The sequence below is a fragment of the Podarcis pityusensis genome, assembly GCF_964106645.2.
Source record: "Podarcis pityusensis genome assembly, chromosome: 13".
NCBI classification, from domain to species: domain Eukaryota; kingdom Metazoa; phylum Chordata; class Lepidosauria; order Squamata; family Lacertidae; genus Podarcis; species Podarcis pityusensis.
In genome coordinates, this window is record NC_138038.1 from 50,912,924 (window position 1) to 50,932,266 (window position 19,343).

Sequence of the window (19,343 nt, forward strand, 5' to 3'; positions counted from 1 at the left end):
ACCTGCTAACAAGCCAAGCCCAGCCCAGCATGTGAACGGTGAGTCTACAACTCCAAAGGAGAATTTGGGGCAGGATTTGGGTCAGCTTGATGGCTAAAATGGGTTACACTGATATACCTGAAGTGCCACAGCAGCTGGTCTTTTCTTAAAAAGACACACCTGGACGTAGCTGATTCCCATGGTAAGCATAATGTTATCGGGGACTGTATCCCTACGTTTGTGTTATGCGAGCCCACCATTTGTGACTTGTGCCCCCATTGGTCCAAAAAGGTTGGCAAATCGTGATTTATGGCACTAGTCCTCAAACATTTTCAGTCCTAGGACACACTTTCAACCCAAAGTTCCTACAACGGCCCTACTTTTGATTTTTTACACCATACAGTGGTACCTCGGGTTAAGTACTTAATTCGTTCCGGAGGTCCATACTTAACCTGAAACATCACTTTAGCTAATGAGGGCTCCTGGTGCCGCCGGAGCACAAAAGTTATTAACCTGAAGCACTATTTCTGGGTTAGCGGAGTCTGTAACCTGAAGCGTATGTAACCTGAGGTACCACTGTATATATTGCTACTGTGGGAATGTTGCTGCTGTGACCCAGGAGTTGAAGAATGAAGAATTCATCTAGCAAGTGGAGCTTTTTGCTGCAAGTTAAGGGTTAATATTGATACATGAAGCAATGTGTCTTGCTCAGTTTTCCTTCCTGTACTTGTTAAAAAGTAGGAAAGAAACATAATAATATGAATAAATCTATTGAATTTTCATAGCGTATGGGAGGTACATAATGTGTTGCTATAACTGAATCCATGTGTGAGATTGGCTTAATTTCAGCAATAACTTAGGTGAAAGGAGTCATGCAACCTGTTGGTGTGGACCCCACTGGTATAGGTAATTCTCTAGTTGCCTGACAGACTGTGTGAATGGGGAAAACATTAACCGCTAATATGTCTCAACCTTAGTGTCCCTCTGGAGCTAACTCATGGTGTTCCCTGTTGAATAGATAGAGAACTGTAGAAATTGTAACACTGTTACTCTTGGGGGAAGGAAAATGGAGGTAATTTTTATCTTGAATGGTTTGGGTTTCTTTTTACAACCATAATCCGTTCCGGATGTCCGTTTGTAAACCAAAACAGGTTGTAACCCAAGACATGCTTTCGCTAATGGGGCCTCCAAAAAAATTTGTTCGTAATCCAAAAAAAATAATGGGTTGTAATCCAAAAAAAGGTTGCAAATTGGGACACGCACTTCCGGGTTTGACATGTTTGTAATCCAAAACGCATGCAAACCAAGACATATGCAAAGCAAAGTACCACTGTACTTAAATCAGGTGTTACATTTGTGCTTCTAAAATTTTACTTTTTGTCTTTCTGGTTTTCCAAACGCTGCCTCCCCTCAAAGGTGAGCTTGGGTCAGCTCTAGGTAAAATCTCCCATGCAAGTTCATTCATTTTAAGAAGCTGGTGATTAGTTGAAGTTTCAAAAGGGGAGTGGGGCGAGCAGTTGGGAGAGGGGGGTTGCCAGCCTGGAGTCAGGCAACTGAGTGACTGTGTGTGTGTGTGTGTGTGTGTGTGTGTGTGTGTGTGTTAGGGGTAGAGATCAAACTAGTGGAGGGGAATAAAGACACGGCAGTAAAAAATAATATATCAGGCATCCACTACCAATCACAATCAATTTTGAATGGATTGGGTTGGGAATGAGTGAGTAGACTAGGAAATCATACAAGTGTCACCTGCAGTGTAGGAGGAATGGCCAATAGTTTTGCATGCAGAAGGCCCCAAGTGCAACGCTCACGTCTCTAGGCAGGGCTGGGCAAGACTTTGGTGTAAAACACTGTCAAACTATTGCTAGTCACATGTCAATAGAACTGAGCTTGGTGGCCCAATGGTCTGACTAAACACCGTGACACTTCCTAGTTTCCTCTATTGCACCAATAGGAATTCAGCCAAGCAGCCTTCCCCCAACCTGGTGTCCTCCAGATGTGACCCTTTTTTTTAAAAAAAAGCAGTATGTGCCAGAAAAGCTGTGTATTCAACAGTTTGGCAGAATAAAACCCTTGTAAATTTCTTTTTGGCAGTGCTCTTACAATCTGTGATGGGTCAGGACAGCTGGGTGGGTGAAGACATCAAAGAGGCTACCCTGATGAGAGATGCTCCAGATAGCTGAACAGAAAGAGCCTGGTTCCCTGTGATTCTCGTTCAGTCCCTTCACAGAAGCTGTACCTTGCCATGGCTTTCTCAGAACTTCAGTGGCTGGAACGAAAGGTTAGATTTTCCTGCAGAGCTTTTCGCAGAGGGTTAGGCTGACCTCTGCTGGTGGGAAGGATTCCTAGCTTGTGCCATAAACTTCACCACTTGCTTTTTTTCCTTTAGTCATCTTGTTTTCTTTCATAGAATTTTAGACCACGAGGCTCATCTAGTCCAACCCCCCGCAATGCAGGAATCTTTTGCTCAATGTGGGGCTTGAACCCACAACCCTGAGATTAAGAGTCTCATGCTCTACCAACTGAACTATCAAGAGCTTTCAAGCGTGGAATCTCTAAACGGCCTATATGGCTGCATTGAAGCGCAAAGCCAGACCATCTTCATTTTTGGCCCCCTCCTGTTTTGCACCTGCACCACACAAAGAACCTCACTCGGCTCCTGCAGCTTCCTCCTGATGTCCCAGAAATGGGACTTGCTGGTGGATGGCCAGAGGCTGAATTTGGACATCATCTCCTTTTCTTCCCCATTGCCAATCTTTAGTGTAAATGGTTGAGAGCATATAAAACAGCAACCTTCTCCTTCCATGCCTAGTCCTGAGCAATCTCAAGCCTTGGTGACCTTTTTGGCATCTGTATTGCACTCCTTGACTTCAGGCTCTGAAATGCCCTTCCCAGGGAGTCCCGCCAGGCCCTCACCCTCCTTCTGCCAACAGGTAAAGAGCACTGGATTTACATGGGTCTTTGCCTGCATTTTAGTCATTACTCATTTTTCTTAATTGGCGGCTGGCTTCATTTATGGGCTTTGCCTGCTCTGCTTTTGGCTTGTAGATTGCCACTTGCCTTAACGTATGTGTTTTATTGTGGGTGTGAGCTGCCATTTACACCAAGAGGAGAGGTGGGAGGAAACCTGAATAAATAAAAATAATCTTGAGCTGTTCCTACATACCCATTTTCCCCTCTTCAATAACAAGGGCTGAACATTTCCAAAATCCTCTGCGCGAGAAAGGCAAATGCTGCTATTTACCCCATTTCTTCAAGCCTCGTTTCATCTGTTAACAGTCTTGCACGGAAAAGTGCTTACATTAAATCCATGTGTAAGTCACTGCATGTTCATATTTTGCAAAGGTGCAGATGGCGGAGAGCACTGTAAGCTCAGCACACACAACTGCTAACAAATTTCATCTTCAATGCTTATGTGTACCTTTTTTAAATGTGCAAAGCAACCTTTTAGATTCTGTGAAAATGACACAGAAACTGCAGTGGAAACAAATGACGCAACAGCAAACCTAGCCTCCCCTTTCAAGCACTGCCAGAGCCCCATTTCTTCCAAGCCACCCACACAAAGGAGGCACAACGCACCCAGGTGATGTAGCCAAGGAAACAGTGCCTTTATTCTGTAAGATTTAAACAAGAAGTGACTTGAGATCCGGCAACAAAATCCAGGAGCGCAGAGCTGGCCCTCTTGTTGCCCCTTCTCCCTGCCCCCCTCCTCCTCCAACAACTTGCTTCTAAGGAAGAGGCTGGCAGGAAGGAGAGGGAACGAGGCAGCCCCCTTGCCCGCCCGCTCAAAGCAGGGGACACTCCTGGAAGGAGCGCACCTTCGGGATCTGGCTTCCCCAGAGTTCCAGATGCAGGGAGATGGTGGTGGAGTTTGCTCCCCACACTATGCGTTCTCAGAACAGAACATGGCTAGGGAGTGTGTCCCCCTCCCCAGACTGCCCCATTATCGCCCCTGCAAGGGGTCCAAGCACAAGTGGGAAGGGGGTTAAACATACAGGATGAGTGTGTATACATTATATATATATTCATATTTATAGAGTCACTTTGCAGTGCTTCTCAAAGGTTCAGCACTGCCTGGAGCTAATGCCTCAAGGCAGGCAGCCCCCTCCCCTGTCACAAGCAGGAGACTCCAAAGGTGGAGCCCTGGGAGCCTAATTCCAATTCCTGCTTTTCCTGCCCACTTAAAAGCCTCTGGCCAGGAACAGAACCCAGATGGGCCCTGGCTCCCAAACATTTCTCCCTGGCTGGTTTTGAGACCTGCCTCCCCACACCCAAGAAGGGAAAGAGGAGGTGCTTGGGAGACAGCATCTAAATCTAACACAGGAGGTTGAAGTGGGCATTATTCACCCACCCTCCCCACCGCCCAGGCAAAGCCACCAACGTGATCAGAAAATAAAAGAGGAGAGGCTCGAGGGGAACCACGTGCCCCTCCCTTCTGCCAGAGGCAGGACCTGTCCAGAAGCGACCAGGTAGGCAAGTTAGCCCAGGTGCCCCATCAGTCGTCTATGCAAATCACCTCCCCACTTTTCGCCTCTTTCTTCTCCAGGCTCTCTCCTTCTTTTTCCTTCTTCACAATCACAGGGGGACCGTTGGCTGCAGTTGCACAAGCAGAGAGAGAAAAAGGCAGGGTTAGCTGGAGGAACGACTCAGACATGCAGCTCCCAACTCTTGCTTGGTGCTCCCTCCTGCCCACTGAGAAGGAACAAGAGGAGGAGGGCATACTAGTGGTGAGAGCCATCCCCCGCTATAAGTCACCACCATTACATAGCCCACTTCTGACCACAGAAGCTGCTGTTTTGGCTAGCAACCACAAAACATACTTCTTTCCCCGCCCACATGTTCTAATCTTTTTAGAAAGCCATCATCAGCATCAGAAAGGAGAAAAAGAGGCAAAGCCTCAAAATGGTATTGTGCAGGGTGGTGGTGAAATTTAATAAAATCATAAAATGCCAAACATATTTTGCTGAATACCATTTTTAGGGGCACGGAAAAAACAACCAACCATGAAAATCCCTCATCAACTTCCACGTTCTGACATCCTTGACCCAAGGAGAGAAGCTACGATTGCTGGACTTCCTTCAACACCCATTTATTGACCTTTCTTCCCCCAGACTACCCAGGAATCTTCATTCCTTGATGGGTTTCATTGTTAAGTAGGTATGAGTCTGGTTAGTGACTGGATCAGAGAATGCTATCTAGAGTCCCATGTCAAAGACAGGAATGCCAGAATATCAAAAATGCTCATTCTGATTTGTTGCTCTAAGGATGTATTTTGGTCCGGGAAGGAGACAAAATCCCCCCACCCCCGCTGGCCCCACAACAGTGGGGGTGGGTGAACTGTGGTCAGAGATCCCACATGCAGTTTCAATTTGCCCTTGCCTGCTCTTTCCCCACTCACCCACAACCAACCTGTGATGAAGGAGCCAGTTGGCATTTGGCTGTAGTTGGCACCCATAGTGGGCAGCGTTCCGCCAGGGGTGGCACCAAAGGAGCCCCCAAAGCTTGGAGGAGTGGCATAGGGCCCAGGGGGGAAGGCCTGTAAGAAGAGAAGAAGAAAAGAAGAGGGAGAGGGCAACTGAACTCCAGCCACAATGCAGAGAAATGCCACAAGAGAACAGGTGGAAATAATATGTCTGTCTAGAAGGACCATCCCTCCAAGTCTTAAAAGTTTCACAACCTGTTTTATCAGTTGTGTTCCAGGCTGCCTTCACACCAATAGAAGCAAAACCATGTTAGGCCCTGTTGTGAGCTGCCCTCCACCCCACTTCACTGGCCAGTCAGGGAAACAAGAGTGGAGCAAGGAGCGGACGGTTACCGGGGCAGTCTGCGTCTCGTTCCCCTTGCTTGCCAAGCGGCTGAGGATGCTGCGTTCGGACATCTGGAGGCGGGCGGCAATTGGAGGGATGCGAGAGAGCGTGGCTGGCAGGCGCGTCACGTCCGCTTTCATGTCACTGAGAAGCTCCTCAAGCTGGTTCAGCACTGGTAGGAGAGAGAAAGGAGGAGACAGAAGGAGAAAGAGACCGAAATCTGTCAGGGGGGACAGAGCCCAGGTTAACAGGCGACCTCTCCTGGAACCCAAGAACCCCTTGCCAAACCTATCCTGCATTTCACCAAGTTCATGGGGGCTGGGGCAGTGGCGTGAGATTTGCTCCTGAGCCAAACTCACTCCATGGACACTCCTAAAATGAGCTAGAAAATCTATGCATTCTTTCTGCCCACCCGTCGTAGAGAAGGGATTTGGCCCACTTGCCAGATTGTTCATCACCAAGCACAGAGGAAATACTCTCCCAAAGGATAGCTACCAGGCACTGGAGACTCTCGGATGAGCCCAAGCAGATGGAGGGAAATGAATGCACCAAGATGGGAGACTAAATGCAAAGGATGCTCACACAGTATTTGGGAGGGTGGGGGACACACCAGAGAAACTCACAGGAAAACAAGCCAGATATACTTGAGAAATGCACCAGAGACAGCAAAATATTTAAGAGACACGTGGATGGGGACAAATGTGAACCAGTGCTACTCACAGAATACTTGGTGGAGAAATACACAAGTGATACTTAAAAGCGCATGGAGCCAGGTATCTCAGAAGTGCTCCATGTGAAACTCAAGAGAATTTTATGGGGACTTTAAAAAAAGAAAAGATACATCAAAAGCACTGAATATGATTGTGTAAGAGGATAGTCTGGAGGGCATAATTCCACTGCTACACCGAAAGATACTCAGTGGACTACTCAGCAATCATGCTTGGGACAGAGAGGAGAGGGGAAATGTTCAGAAGATAAAAAGATGTTTTGCAGATGTCCAGCAAGCACACAAAGGATTGTTGGCAGATACTCAGAAGATATTTGTGGATACTCCATGGATAGACCAAAGTAGATACACCAGAGATACACAGAGCAGGATCAAGGAGACAACTGTACACAGCGGCTTTTCTGATCACAACCGCACTTTAATGGATTCAGAATGTGGTACAGAAGGAGGACGCTGCACAGAGGCGCGGGGGGCGGGGTGTAGGGGGTTCACATGGACTGTCCTCTCCGGGCCCTCCTACCCGCCCGCCTCTTACCCTTGTGCAGGACGGCGTTGGCAGGCTTGTTGCCAGCCAGAGATTCCTTGGACAAGTGCTGGTGGCTCTCGGCCAAACACTCCACCTCGGCAAAGCGGGTGTTGAGGGCCATGGCCGGGTGGCTGGGGTCCTGAGTCATGTTCAGGTAGGCGGCTCTCCGCAGCTGCTCTTCAATCACCAGGGCTTGCTCCAGAAGCTGAAGGAAGGAAATGGAGAGAAGGAAAATGAGGTGCTTTGAAAAACTGCCATTTGGCCCAACGTGGCTTTCCTCTCAAGGTAACCAAAACCAGGACTGGGCAATAATTTGCAGATTCTTCAGTACTGATTAGTTTAAACAAATACAGTTAATTCTGGCTCTTCTAGGCCACAAAGAGGGAAATTAAACTATGCAGAATACTGAAGTACCCCGAAAGGCTTACACCTCCACTGCCCCACTTTAAGGATTTCAGGTTCTCCCCAGGCATTAGATTCAAACTTATTTTCATAACCATAAGGACTAGAAACCTGTTTATAAAAGCTGAGATTATTTTGCACCCCAAAATACATTTGTGATTGTGGAAATATGTAATTGTCTGGATATACGCCTGGTTTATTTCAGAAGCCGCTGACATGGTCGTCGTCCTCAGATTGGCAAGCTCTGGTTACACTGCCAACGTTAACACAGCTTCAACTTTAGCTTCAAAATGCTGAAAGCAAGCTTTTGAATTACACAGACTGCTGTGCCTGAAGTAGCCGTGCTCTGTGACTGCCAACTGGCCCCAAGCCCTTGATTCTATTGTCTGGTCCCATCAATTCATCCACACCTTGAATCTTCTGGCAAGGAACTTGTTCTTCATCTCCAAAAAGTTTCCCTTGTTGGCTTCAGTCTTAAAGGGCTCATTGATGATGGCAAACTGGTTGTCATTCTGGATATCCTGCCAGCGAGCGTAGCCGTGACTGTAGAGAGGTGCAGGGGCATTAAGGAATCTTGACAGGCCACAGGGAACCCACTGCCACTTCCCAGCAAGGCAGGGGAACAAGGAACTGCCTGGCATGAAGTCACAGTCTACAGCTTATGGTTCTGCATGGTTATCTACCCTGAACCAAGAGGCCATAAAATGCCTTTCCCAGCCTTGAAGCTATGAGAGAAAAGTCTGGATCTGCTGTTCCCTGTCAACACACACAGCTCAATAAACATAAAAAAGCATACAACAGCAAGAAAAAGCGTTTGAACCTTTGTTTCCCTCAGAAATAAAGGAATGGAGGAGGTGGCAGACTTGGTATGAAATATTAAAAGACACCTGGGGAAGAAGTCCCATTGAGCCCTGCTGGGCAAAGATGCTTGGGATCACAGGACATGATTAGGAGAAAACCTTTTGGGCAGATGACTGCCTATGGAACGTTTCCTTTCAAGGCTGGAAGGAGAAGATGCTGGGTCCTAGTCCCTGCCAGGCAATGGTTGGATAATCCTCCAGGAGCAGCAGGGCAGCCCCTGAGCAGCTGCTGGGCTCTTCTCCTATGCTAGGACGCTTTTTCTCCATGGTCAGCAGCATTCAAGAGGGGGAAACACTGAAGTCATGTTTGCTATACAGAACGCCAGCAGCGGACTTTCCTAGCACAGAGAACAGTCGCTGGGTCTTTTCCCTGCTCTAGACAGCTGTTCAGAAGGTGCCAAATCTCCCTTTGAATCAGCCAGTGGCCAATATTGGAGGAGAGTGCCATAACCAAGCCCACTCCCAGGTTAGGCACTAATCCTATATTTCTGTTACTCGCCTCTCTGTAGTGTCACATCTCTCGCCAAGGGCTGCACCTTTCGCTGAGGAAGAGCTCAAGTAGGGGTTTCCAGGAGGTGAGCTTGGCTCTCCTTGCTTGCCATGAATCAGCACACACACACACACACACTGCTCTCCTGGGTCAAAGGATACAGGACTATGCCCGCCAGTAGCCAGTAGTCATGTCGGCGGTGCCAGATCTCATTAAGCTTACTGGAGGAGATGGCGGCTCGCTCCTCGTTCTGCCACAGGGTGTGGAGCTCTGAAGAAAGGGGGGGGGGAGAGATGTCCACAGTCAGTGCTACTCTCGATGAACTCCTGGCAAAATTAAGTGCACTGCTTCTCTTCACAAGGTGACCCAGCTGGCACCCAAACAGTACAAGTTACTTCCACACTAAGTGACCTAGTTCACACATTGTCCACTTAAGGGAGAGAGCGTCTTTCCCTAGTTGGCCCAAACAAGGGAGAGGGCCACTCTCTACACACCTACACACACACACACTTGCCAGGTCACTCTCTATCCCAGCACAGGCTCATCACATTGTGGGTCTGCACCCGAAGCCACAACATACCCGTGAAGCCACCGTCGGCTATGTTGAACATGAATCGGGGCTTCTCAGTCTTCTCCTCCTTCTTGCCATTGTTCCGGTTTTCATCTTTGATGCTGCTAGCTTTGGGCTCTTTTCCAGGCTCCCTCTCGGCTTTTGCCTCTTCTTGTAAGAGGGAGGGTAAGAACAGGGAGGTGAAAGAGGCCACCAAGCCCTGAATTCTCCATCTCCCTCCTGTAGCTTCTGTGTCCCTCCCCACAGGCTTCCCCGCTGGAGGGGGTTGGCAAAATTCTACATAAGCCACACCCTCAAATCTAAGGCTTGCCTCCCTCCCTCAAGGCCATGTGGAGTCACCCTGCACATGTCAGCCAATTTCTGGAGTGGGAAGGGGGATCAGAGACTGGTGGTCTTTGTCCTTTCCCAGACTGGACCTTCAAATCTTGCCATCGGGCCATTCCCAGCAACCAGGGCAAGGCAAAATGTGGGGAGGGGGCGTTAAAAACTGGAAAGTATCACATGACCCCTTCCCAGTGAGAGTCCTAAGCGGCTCATTTCCCCCCAACTTGCCTAACCCCCGAATGGTGACACAGATTCAGCTCTAGGTTGCAAAGGGCTTTAGTTCAAGCCCTGCGACCACATATGGGTTAATCCCTCTACAATTCTGCCTCATAAAGCCCATGTTACCTTTTTTCACTTCCTGTGCCTCTCCCTCAGCCTTTTCCTTACTCTCATCACTCTCTGTGGGTTTCTCATCTGCCATGAGTTTTTCGGGATCAGCATCTGGAACTTTGGAAAGTGCAGGGGAAATGTGAGGTATGGGGGTGTCACTTGGAGTATCTGATGTCATACAGTGCTGTGTAGGATCTTCACTATAATCTGTTACCATTTCCCCCCAAAAGGAACAGCCAAAGCTTCTTGCCCTCTTTGAAAATGGAACACTGGTTGCTTATCATGACACGGGGGGGGGGGGGGGCGTCCCATAGAACCATGGGCACTACCTCCACAACACCACCACACACCATCCAGAGAAGATACAAGCAAGGTGGAAGTTTGGCTAGAGCTCCCACTGATGACAAGCTCTTCTCAGGTCCACATTCCTTGACAGTAAAGAGCAGGTGAGGATTCTTGAGGCACATTTGCACCTTCCTTTTATTACTCAAATGCATTTTCCCCACGTTCCCAAAGAAGGACAGTCTTCAGTGCTCAGATCTAGAACCATTCCCCCTCCATCCCCATCCTTATAAATCTTTACCCAATTTCTCTTTCTCTTCCTTGACTGCGGGCTCGGCTTCTGTCTCCTTCTCCCCAAGTGCTACCAATCCCTCCTGATCAGGCTTCTTGGACGACTCCATTTCCGCTTTTTCCCCTGAGAAGGTGGCAGAAGTGGGCTGCTCGGGGACTGAAGGCTGAGAAATGCAAAATAACAACCATTTTCCACCACCCTTTGAGCAAGTGATACATTGCTAGGAACTCCACACAGCAGGGAAGTGAATTAGAGATGATGTAGCGCTACTAAAGGGGATTATGTGGTTGAAGTTTCACTGTCTGCAACTGGAGTTACTGCTTAACAGTGGAATCCTCAAGCTGTTGTTTCTAAAGGCCGGAAGCTTTTAATATCAAAATTAGTGGGAAGAAGAGAACAGGGCACATCCATAGAACGTTGGTTGTTGCCTTCAGTGCCAATAATCCTGGTAATTTCCCCAGGAGCTCTGCTTTTGAAAGCATTCCCAAAATATCTCCCCCCACAAGGTACACCAAACCAGGCAGCTCTATTGCTTGGAGGACCACCTGAAAGAACCCCTCCCTTGCACAAACACAAACCTCAACCTCCATTTTCTCGCCACCCTTGGCTTCTTTCTCCGGCTTCTCATCTTTGGCTTCTGGGTCCTCCTTCTCTGCCAGGGTTGCCCCATCTCCTTTGTCACTGGGAGCCGGGGTAGCTGGTGGGATGGACACCAAGGTAACAGTCATCCTCTCCTTCTTCAAAAACACATTTGCACTATAATCCTGTACACCTTAGGACCAATCCAAAGCCAAGATAAACTGCAGCCATTCAAATCTACATGATGCTTATCATTTTAACAAACCAAGTTTTTATCTAATGTATGCTAGCATTAATACAGCCACCTCCTTAAACTGAATCTGGTTTCATTAACACCGGTATCAATGTAAAGCGACTTTGTCTTAGACCCTGGGGCAAAATTCTAAGTTCTTTTGAGAGTGATATCTATTTGGAATGAATAGTAAATGTAGCCAGCCCCAATGCTCAGAGATAGGGCAGGATAGAAATCCTAAGAGACTAGCAACATGAAGGAAAATACCTTCACCTATTGGCCAGATTCTGAACCCATTAGGAGGGTCTCTGGCCTTTTGGTTGGAAGTGATTTGGCATTCCTCCCACCAAGAGATGCTCAGTGTTTCCCATTGCTCCAGGGGGCATACCTGGCTTGGAGGTGCAGGGGGTATTGGTGCAGCTGGGGTCTGGGGTGGTGGTGGAGGTTTTGATTGTGGGAGACGAAGCTCGGGATGACTTTTTGGAGTCAGCGCTGGGGTCAGGCATCAATTCAGGCATGCTCCAGCGACCATTAATGTGTTCAAACTCTTGCACCTGCCATACAAAAGATATGCAGCCCACTGTGAGCAAACACATTTTCGCTGTGTTAGATACGGGCCGCAAGAACAAGCCCAACAGTAGAAATATTGAGGAAGGGGGGAGGATCCCATGGACTCAGTCAGGCTCTCATAGAAGAGATTCTGCAGTCAAGCTGTTCTCAAACAGAAAAAACCCACAACAAAATACTGGCATTCCCATTCATTCCCTTTAAAAAATCATGCTAATAGCCTCAAAGCAGACAAAAATTGTGGTTCGGTCTCATGGCATTTAAGTATCTCACTTTTGTATGATGAGAATTTTAAAATTCAAAGAGATGCTGAATTCCAGGAATACTTTGAAAATAATAAGGGCACTACTTCTTCCCAGGCTATTGAATGGGAAGTCTATATTTGAGTAATAATAGCATATGCTTCTTACAGGAGACAGACTAGAATTTCCCAAGAAGAGAATTTGGAGAAAATAGTGAATTGTCTTTTAAGCATCCTGTTCTTCAAACTGAAGGTTGCAATGCACATAATATTAACTATATTATGCTAGAGTTGAATTTGCACTGGCTTATTTGCACCAGAGCTATGGGGATTGTGGAGAGAGGATGGGTAAAATATCGGCTTGTTATTTAAAGCAAGAAGAAGAAGAGGGAGTTGGAATTTACCTGGTTAACGGTGAACAAGAAAACCAAGATACTCAAGAACACTTCCTTTTCCTTTAGAGGAAAGAAGCCATGCTCAAACCCACGCAGAATAATTTCTTAAGGGAACTGAATGATTTCCCTTTACCCACCCACTGCCTTTCCTACCCTGATGGTCAGATTCCCTACCTTTTTCTTCACCAGAGACATGACACCTATCCGTGTCAGGACCTGCTGCCTTGAGAGACCTTCCCTGGGCACCCCATCGGCAAAAGTCTCAGAACCGTCAGCCCCAGGCTCGCAGAGGTGTCTCATGAATAGTGAGACGTATGCCCTGAAGAAATATAAAATCCGACAGGCTGAATGAGAATTTATGCAAGGTGGGGGGGGGGGGAGCACCAAAGTTAAGATCCTGATACATTTCCCCATGGATGCTCAGGGGACAGAGCAACTCCCCTATGAAGAAAGGTTACAACAGATAAAACAAATATCTGAAGTGGTGTCACATGGAAGATGGAGCAAACTTGCCTTCTGCTGCTGCGGAGGGTAGGACCCAAACCATGGATTTAAATGAGAAAGGATATCCTGACTGAATATTAGGAAGAACTTTCTGACAGTAGGAGCTGTTTGGCAGTGGACTGGAATACCAGGGAAGGTGCTGGAGTCTCCTTATTGGAAATTTTAAAATGGAGGTTAGAAGGCCACCTGAAATAGATTTTTTAAGCTGTGATAGCAGGGTGTTGGATGATGACACTTGTGGTCCCATTCTATGGTTCTACAAACATCTGGGGCTTTTTAGTTTAGGAAAAAAGCAAGTAGAGGGTGATAAATTTGTATGAAATTATGCAATGTATGGAGAAGCATTTTTGCTTCACTCCCATAATCAGTGGGATTATCCAATGAAAATGAATGGAAGGCGAGTCCTTCACACAGTGCCTATAGAAACAAAATGTGCCAATGGCTGCCAATTTGGACAACTTTAAAGGCAGTTATCAATAGCTGTATGCTTCTTCCTGGATCAGAGTCAGCCTGCCTCTCAATACCCATTGCTGGCGATCCTGGGCAGGAGAGAGTGACTGCACTCATGTCCTGTTTGTAGACTTCCCCCGCTTGGGGCAACTGGCTGGCTACTGGGGGGAGGGTGCTGGACTATATGGACCTTTGATCCGATTGAGCTGGTTTCCTCTTATCCTCTGCATTTGGTGAGCTGCTGTGAACAGAATTATTTGGGTTTAAAGCAGGAGGAGCCTGCTTTGCGGCAGTGGATGGCACCTTAACATCTTTTGAAATAGGCTGCTGTCCATCTGCAAAAGCCAGCTCCTAACCAGTGGCTAGATTGCAGTGATGTCACAGTGCCTTTGTTTCCAGAAGCAATAGCACCCAAACCATGAGATGGGAGGAAAAGGAGGAAACGGAAAGGAATAGAAATACTGAACGTGGACCTGAACCCAAACACCCCACCTATGACAAAGACCCACACATTTGCTGTCAGATTTTCTTCCCTTGTCTTCACTCTGTGCGCACATAGCTCTGTAACTGTGGGCCAGCTTGGTAGAAGCCATAGCTTGGGCTCCCCAGTGCACCCGGCCACAGCCCCCCTTTGCTGAGGGACTGCTCTGGGTCTGCATGAGGGAGGGGAGGGTCACCTCTACACCTCACTCCAGGAAACACAGACCCAAAAAATGTTTGGAGGGTTTGTCAGATGAGTAAGAACCATCATCACTTGGCAAATAGAGTCCGAGGGCTAATCTTTCCACCCTGTTCCAAGGGTACAGGGTCAGTACAGGCTATATGTCATGCTACACCTGAAAATGCCAAATCTGGCACTTGAACAAATTAGACTGAAAACTGCTTTCCTTGCATTTGCTTATTTTGTATGATATGTTCCAGTTGTTCATACTAGCAGAGGGAGTGCTGAAGATGAGCCTCCCTCGAGCGCTGGAGGTTTTAGCAGACATTGCTGGTATGCAGCCAAGCTTATCTTTGGGGCCAGAATGTCTAGAAAGAGTCTGTTTTCTTTCTTTTTCTTTTAATGAAAATAAGTTTCTTGAGATGCTGTGTGTTTGTGCTTGTATAGTAGGACTGTGACGTTTAGACAACCCTGGTTATAGCTGCTTTGCAGGAGGATCCTCAAAACTTGTTAATCAGGAGGCAGGATGAACCCTTCTTCCCCCTGGGAAGTGGAATATCGCAGGACGCAAATCTCACACAAGACACCTACTTAAATTCTTTCTCCGTCTTGCCCCGCAAGTCCCGGACCAGCCACTGGGAGGTGAAGGCATCTTGTGGAGGCATGCCCCAGCGCATGACGGCATTCAGGAAGGCCTTTCGCTGGCGGGTGTTGAACCCGAGCACCTGAAGGAAGGTGGCACAAAAGCCAGGGTCATCCCCAAAGCGTCACTAATATGGCTACTGCTAGGGTCCCCCTAACTCTTCTAGGAAACCTAGGAAACTAGCCACTTGCCCACAGAGCGTAACTGTTGCCAAATTGCCCACCACTCAAGCTGTACCACAACACATAGATTTTGTAAACCGCTTTGATGTTTGCTTGCTTTTTTTACAATCAAGCAGTGAATAAATTTAATGAAATAAAAAATAAATAATGCCAAAGCACTGCTCCTTTTCCAGTCCCCCTTTCCCACAGACAAACTTCCTCTTCCCTGACATCTGCCTACAGAAACAAAATCCTCCAGTAGTCCAACCCATACTTTTTTCCTACTCCACAGTTCAAATGGTTGTTGGGGAAGTGGACCTGTCCCATCCATGTTTCCCCGCCCACCACTCAAAAGCCGTCCTCTCACCTCAATGTTCCCACCAACTCGTGCCAGAAGCGGGGGGAGAGGCTTGTCCTTCTCGTTCCGGAGCTGCCGTCTGGACTGTCGGCGACCTTGGCACGCAGAGCGAGAGACAGAGGCTTACAATCACATCCCTCCACTGCTCTAGTATTGCCGAGGCATGGCCAGGTGCCCAGAAAGCCTCGCCTGGCTTGGCAGGCAGGACATGGAGCAGGTCCCACCGAAGTCCCTTGTGCTGGCCTGCCCAAGGCCACACACTCATTTGGCCCGGGAAAGCCAGGAAGAGAACGCAGCCCTCCTCCTGGCATGCCAATAGGGAGGGAGGGCTGGCTGGCTGAGATCCCAGAAAGACATGTGCAGCAGGCTGCCGTGATAGAAAGCAACCTCCCATCACACAGAGGAAGGCAGGCCACCAGGAAAGAGCAAGTCCCACGGGGTTTGTTAGGTGCAATACAAGGCAGCGTAGGTCAAGAATCAGTAACACAAAAACGCGCGTGTACACACAGTTCACAGCCCTGATGGAATGCTGCACATGAGCAAACCTCTGTTCCCAACCAGCCATATAGATTTGTTCCCTCTCTTTGCTTGGCAGGAGCTCACAAGCTGTGGATTGAGCATGGAAAGAGGGAGGATCCCTCCCCTGGGCCGAGAGTTGGACTATTACACAATCTTCAGGCTCCTTTCAGGGCACACCACATGCAGGAGAGGAAGGAAAAACAAGCCCTCACCTTCTGGCCTTTCGTCAAAGTCTTCGTCCTCCTCTTCAGAGCCCACTGAGTACTCGGACTGATTGTCTGAAACAGCATCAGGCCAGTTTGCAAGCAGTACAAGGCTCTTGCTTTTTCAGTGCTTCTTGCCCCCTCCCATAAACCCCACATCACCAGACAATCATTTCCATGCAAAGTGCTGGAGAGGTTGCTGGAACACAACCACCAACCCCCTTTTTTGAAAGCTGAAAATTGCTTAAGACACCAGTGACCAAATATATGACCAGGTTGGTTTTCAGGGGGGCATGTTAGTCTAGATTTCCTTCCACTGCATGATGGGAGAAGCAGTCCTACCTCCATGTCTTGCCCAAAAAAACCCACAGTCCTCACGCACTTTCAGCAGATGGAATCTGGTAAAACCTTACACAATGCAAAGAAGATGCAGTTCTGGCTCTGTTCCCCCCACAACCTCCATCAGGAATACTTCCTGAGGTCTAGCCACTCCAAGCATGCATAAAATCACTCTCCCCCCCCCCCCCCCCGCATTTGCAGGTTTCAAATTACAAGAGAATGTTGGGGGGGGGGAGGTCAGGATAGGGTCCCTAAAATCTGGGGCCATTTTGTTCGGAGATAGGTTCAGTAGCCCTGAGAGTGCCAGGTGGGCACTCCTATCCTCTCAAGGGGACCCCGAAATGCTGACCTTGGTCCTCTTGGGCCGCATCATTGTAGTTGACCTGTTTGCGCACACGCTTCCCTTTTCCTAGGTTGCGAGCCAAGTCCTCCTGCTGCTGCTCGTAATGGTGCCGCAACAGCTTCTCCCAGTAGTCAGGGTCCACATTCTCCTCTTGTTTGATGATCTCCCGCTCAATCTCCTCAATCTGAGGCAGCAAAGAGAAGGTCGGAGTCACTGGGATGCACACGCTAGCACAAAAACAGTCACCCTTTGCAAGCGACCTGGTGGAGCCGCACACTCTGCACCCATTGCTCCATGGCTTCAGGCTCTCATCTGAAGCCCTAGAGCACAGCCTTGCTGCCTATTGAATCATCAGCCATGATCTCACAGCTGCCTTGTCCGACTGACCTTGTCCTCCTCCCGAACCACATACTGAGCCACTTTGAAGGAGCTGAGGTACTCGTTCATGTTTTGGACGTCCGCATCATCGGTGGCATCCTGGTTACGGTCCAACAGCCGTGCAATGGCTTCGTTGTCATAGTGGATGACACTGCTGTCCTCCTCTTTGTTCTCTCCTGTAGTGAGGCGAGGAGAAGAAAAGGGGGCAAGGGGTAGGAGACTGAGGCTGAGACCTGGGAGACTGCTGCCAGTTTCACCGCAAAGGATGCTGCAATTTATGATCGATGGATTTCACCTTCAGCCCAAACCCTGATTCTGCACAGTACACTTTACACTGTAATGGCTGCAGCAAGAGATACCTGCATCATTTAACATAGCAACATGCTATGGTGCACCTGGCAGCCCAGGTGGCATAAGAGGCCAAGGGCACTGCTCAGCAGCTCTGTCTGATTAAAAGAGTATAGCTTCCTTTGTTCAGCTTCCCAATGTGCAACAGTTATTCCTCTCCTAATATATATGAGGCTAGACTACTGCAATTAACTCTACTTGGGACAACCCTTGGACACTGCAAACAACTGCCTGCCTCTTGATGCATCACCCACAGCAGCGATCCTCTCACCCTCGTTTTCGTCCTTGAAGAGCTCCTCAGTGCCAAACTTGAGGATGTCATCCAGCTCCTGCTTGGACATGCTGCCCGACTTGGAGCCCAGGCCTGGGCGGACAACCAGGTGAGTCAGCATCATCTTCCGCTTGGCCACCTGCGTAATACGCTCCTCCACAGAGGCCCGTGTCACAAAGCGATAGATCATCACCTTGTTGGCCTGGCCAATGCGATGAGCTCTGCTGAAGGCCTGCAAAATGGGGGGTGAAAAACAACCCGAGAAAGTCAGGTAATGATGAAATGGCTTGGGGAGGATTATGGCCCTTAAGTCCTGATTTGGGTTTCTCACCATAGGAACCAATAGGAACCATAGGGAGGGAGGGAAAGAACGGGACCTGCTTTGCAGCAATGGTAACATCTGAAGATATTTTAGGATAAAGTAGGCTGCTGCCCATCTGTATACTTGTCCCTAGCCATTGGCTGATCTGCAATGATGTCAGAGAACTCTAGTGACTTTGTTTCTAGAAGCAGCCTGCAATAGCACCCAAACCATGAGAAGGCAGGGAAGGGAGGAAACGCAGAGAAAGGGGAATAGAGAGAATTAACCCAAACACCCTGTACATGAAAGAGGCCTGTTGGAAAACTCATTGCTCCACATTTGCCATCAGATTTTCTTCCCTTGTCTTCACTCTGTGAGCACAGGTCTGTAACTGTGGGCCAGCTTGGTAGAAGCCATAGCTTGGGCTCCCCAATGCACCCGGCCACAGCCCCCCTTTGCTGAGGGATTGCTCTGTGTCTGCATGAGGGAGGGGAGGGTCACCTCTACACCTCACACTCCAGGAAACACAGACCCAAAACCAAAAAATGTTTGGCGGGTTTGTCAGATGAGTAAGAACCATCATCACTTGGCAAATACCATGCTAAGGTTTAATTATCCACTCTGTTCCAAGGGCTCAGGGTCAACTGCAATACAGGCCTCTCTCATGCTGTTATCTCAAAATGCCTAATTTGGTACCTGAATAAAGTAGATGAAAACTACTTTCCTTGCATTTGCTGATTTTGCATTATTCATTCCATTTGTCCATGCCTTGGGTGGGAGTGCTGAAATTAGCCTCACTCTAGCCTAGAAATTTTAGCAGGCGTTGCTGGTACATGACCAAGCTTATCTTTGTGGCCAGAAAATAGCTTTGACTAAAAATTATCTCTGTGTTAATGAAAAGTAAGCTTCTTGGGATGCTGAGGATTTTGCTTGTATAGTTGGATTGTGGGAATGTCTATAACCCGTTGACCGCTGGTTGGCTAATGGGTGAAAAAGGGATGATAGATAAAATCAGCCTTTGGTCTGATCCAGAAAGGTTTATTTTATTTTATTATTTACTTCATAAAATTAATATATTGATTGTAAAAAACAACAACCACACCCTCAAAGTGGTTCTTATGTGCAACCTCCGGTGGATCTACAGAATTATTATTATTTTTATATCCCACCTTTCCCCCTGATGTTTTAGATGCTTAGAAACATCTAGAAACATAGAAAAAAGCAATTATAAAAATAAACATAATATATACACATACACAGTGT

The 19,343-nt window shown here is 48.0% G+C and overlaps 1 protein-coding gene across 4 annotated transcripts in view; it reads right to left on the reverse strand.

The window, feature by feature from the left end:
- Nucleotides 1-3,560: 3,560 nt before the first annotated feature.
- The window catches only part of CHD3 (chromodomain helicase DNA binding protein 3), a 58,188-nt gene continuing 42,405 nt past the window's right edge, over nt 3,561-19,343 (reverse strand). For all 4 annotated transcript variants that reach the window (XM_080979581.1, XM_080979582.1, XM_080979580.1 and 1 more), the window contains exons 23-40: nt 17,780-18,011; nt 17,170-17,336; nt 16,789-16,966; nt 16,110-16,175; nt 15,388-15,473; nt 14,808-14,941; nt 12,776-12,920; nt 11,787-11,952; nt 11,166-11,284; nt 10,597-10,750; nt 10,029-10,130; nt 9,369-9,509; nt 8,950-9,058; nt 7,849-7,981; nt 7,046-7,241; nt 5,792-5,955; nt 5,386-5,512; nt 3,561-4,569 (exon numbers count right to left, since the gene is read on the reverse strand). In XM_080979581.1, the coding sequence (XP_080835707.1) occupies nt 4,472-4,569; nt 5,386-5,512; nt 5,792-5,955; nt 7,046-7,241; nt 7,849-7,981; nt 8,950-9,058; nt 9,369-9,509; nt 10,029-10,130; nt 10,597-10,750; nt 11,166-11,284; nt 11,787-11,952; nt 12,776-12,920; nt 14,808-14,941; nt 15,388-15,473; nt 16,110-16,175; nt 16,789-16,966; nt 17,170-17,336; nt 17,780-18,011 (2,517 nt within the window). In that variant the 3' untranslated portion in view covers nt 3,561-4,471. The remainder of the gene's footprint in view (nt 4,570-5,385; nt 5,513-5,791; nt 5,956-7,045; nt 7,242-7,848; nt 7,982-8,949; nt 9,059-9,368; nt 9,510-10,028; nt 10,131-10,596; nt 10,751-11,165; nt 11,285-11,786; nt 11,953-12,775; nt 12,921-14,807; nt 14,942-15,387; nt 15,474-16,109; nt 16,176-16,788; nt 16,967-17,169; nt 17,337-17,779; nt 18,012-19,343) is intronic.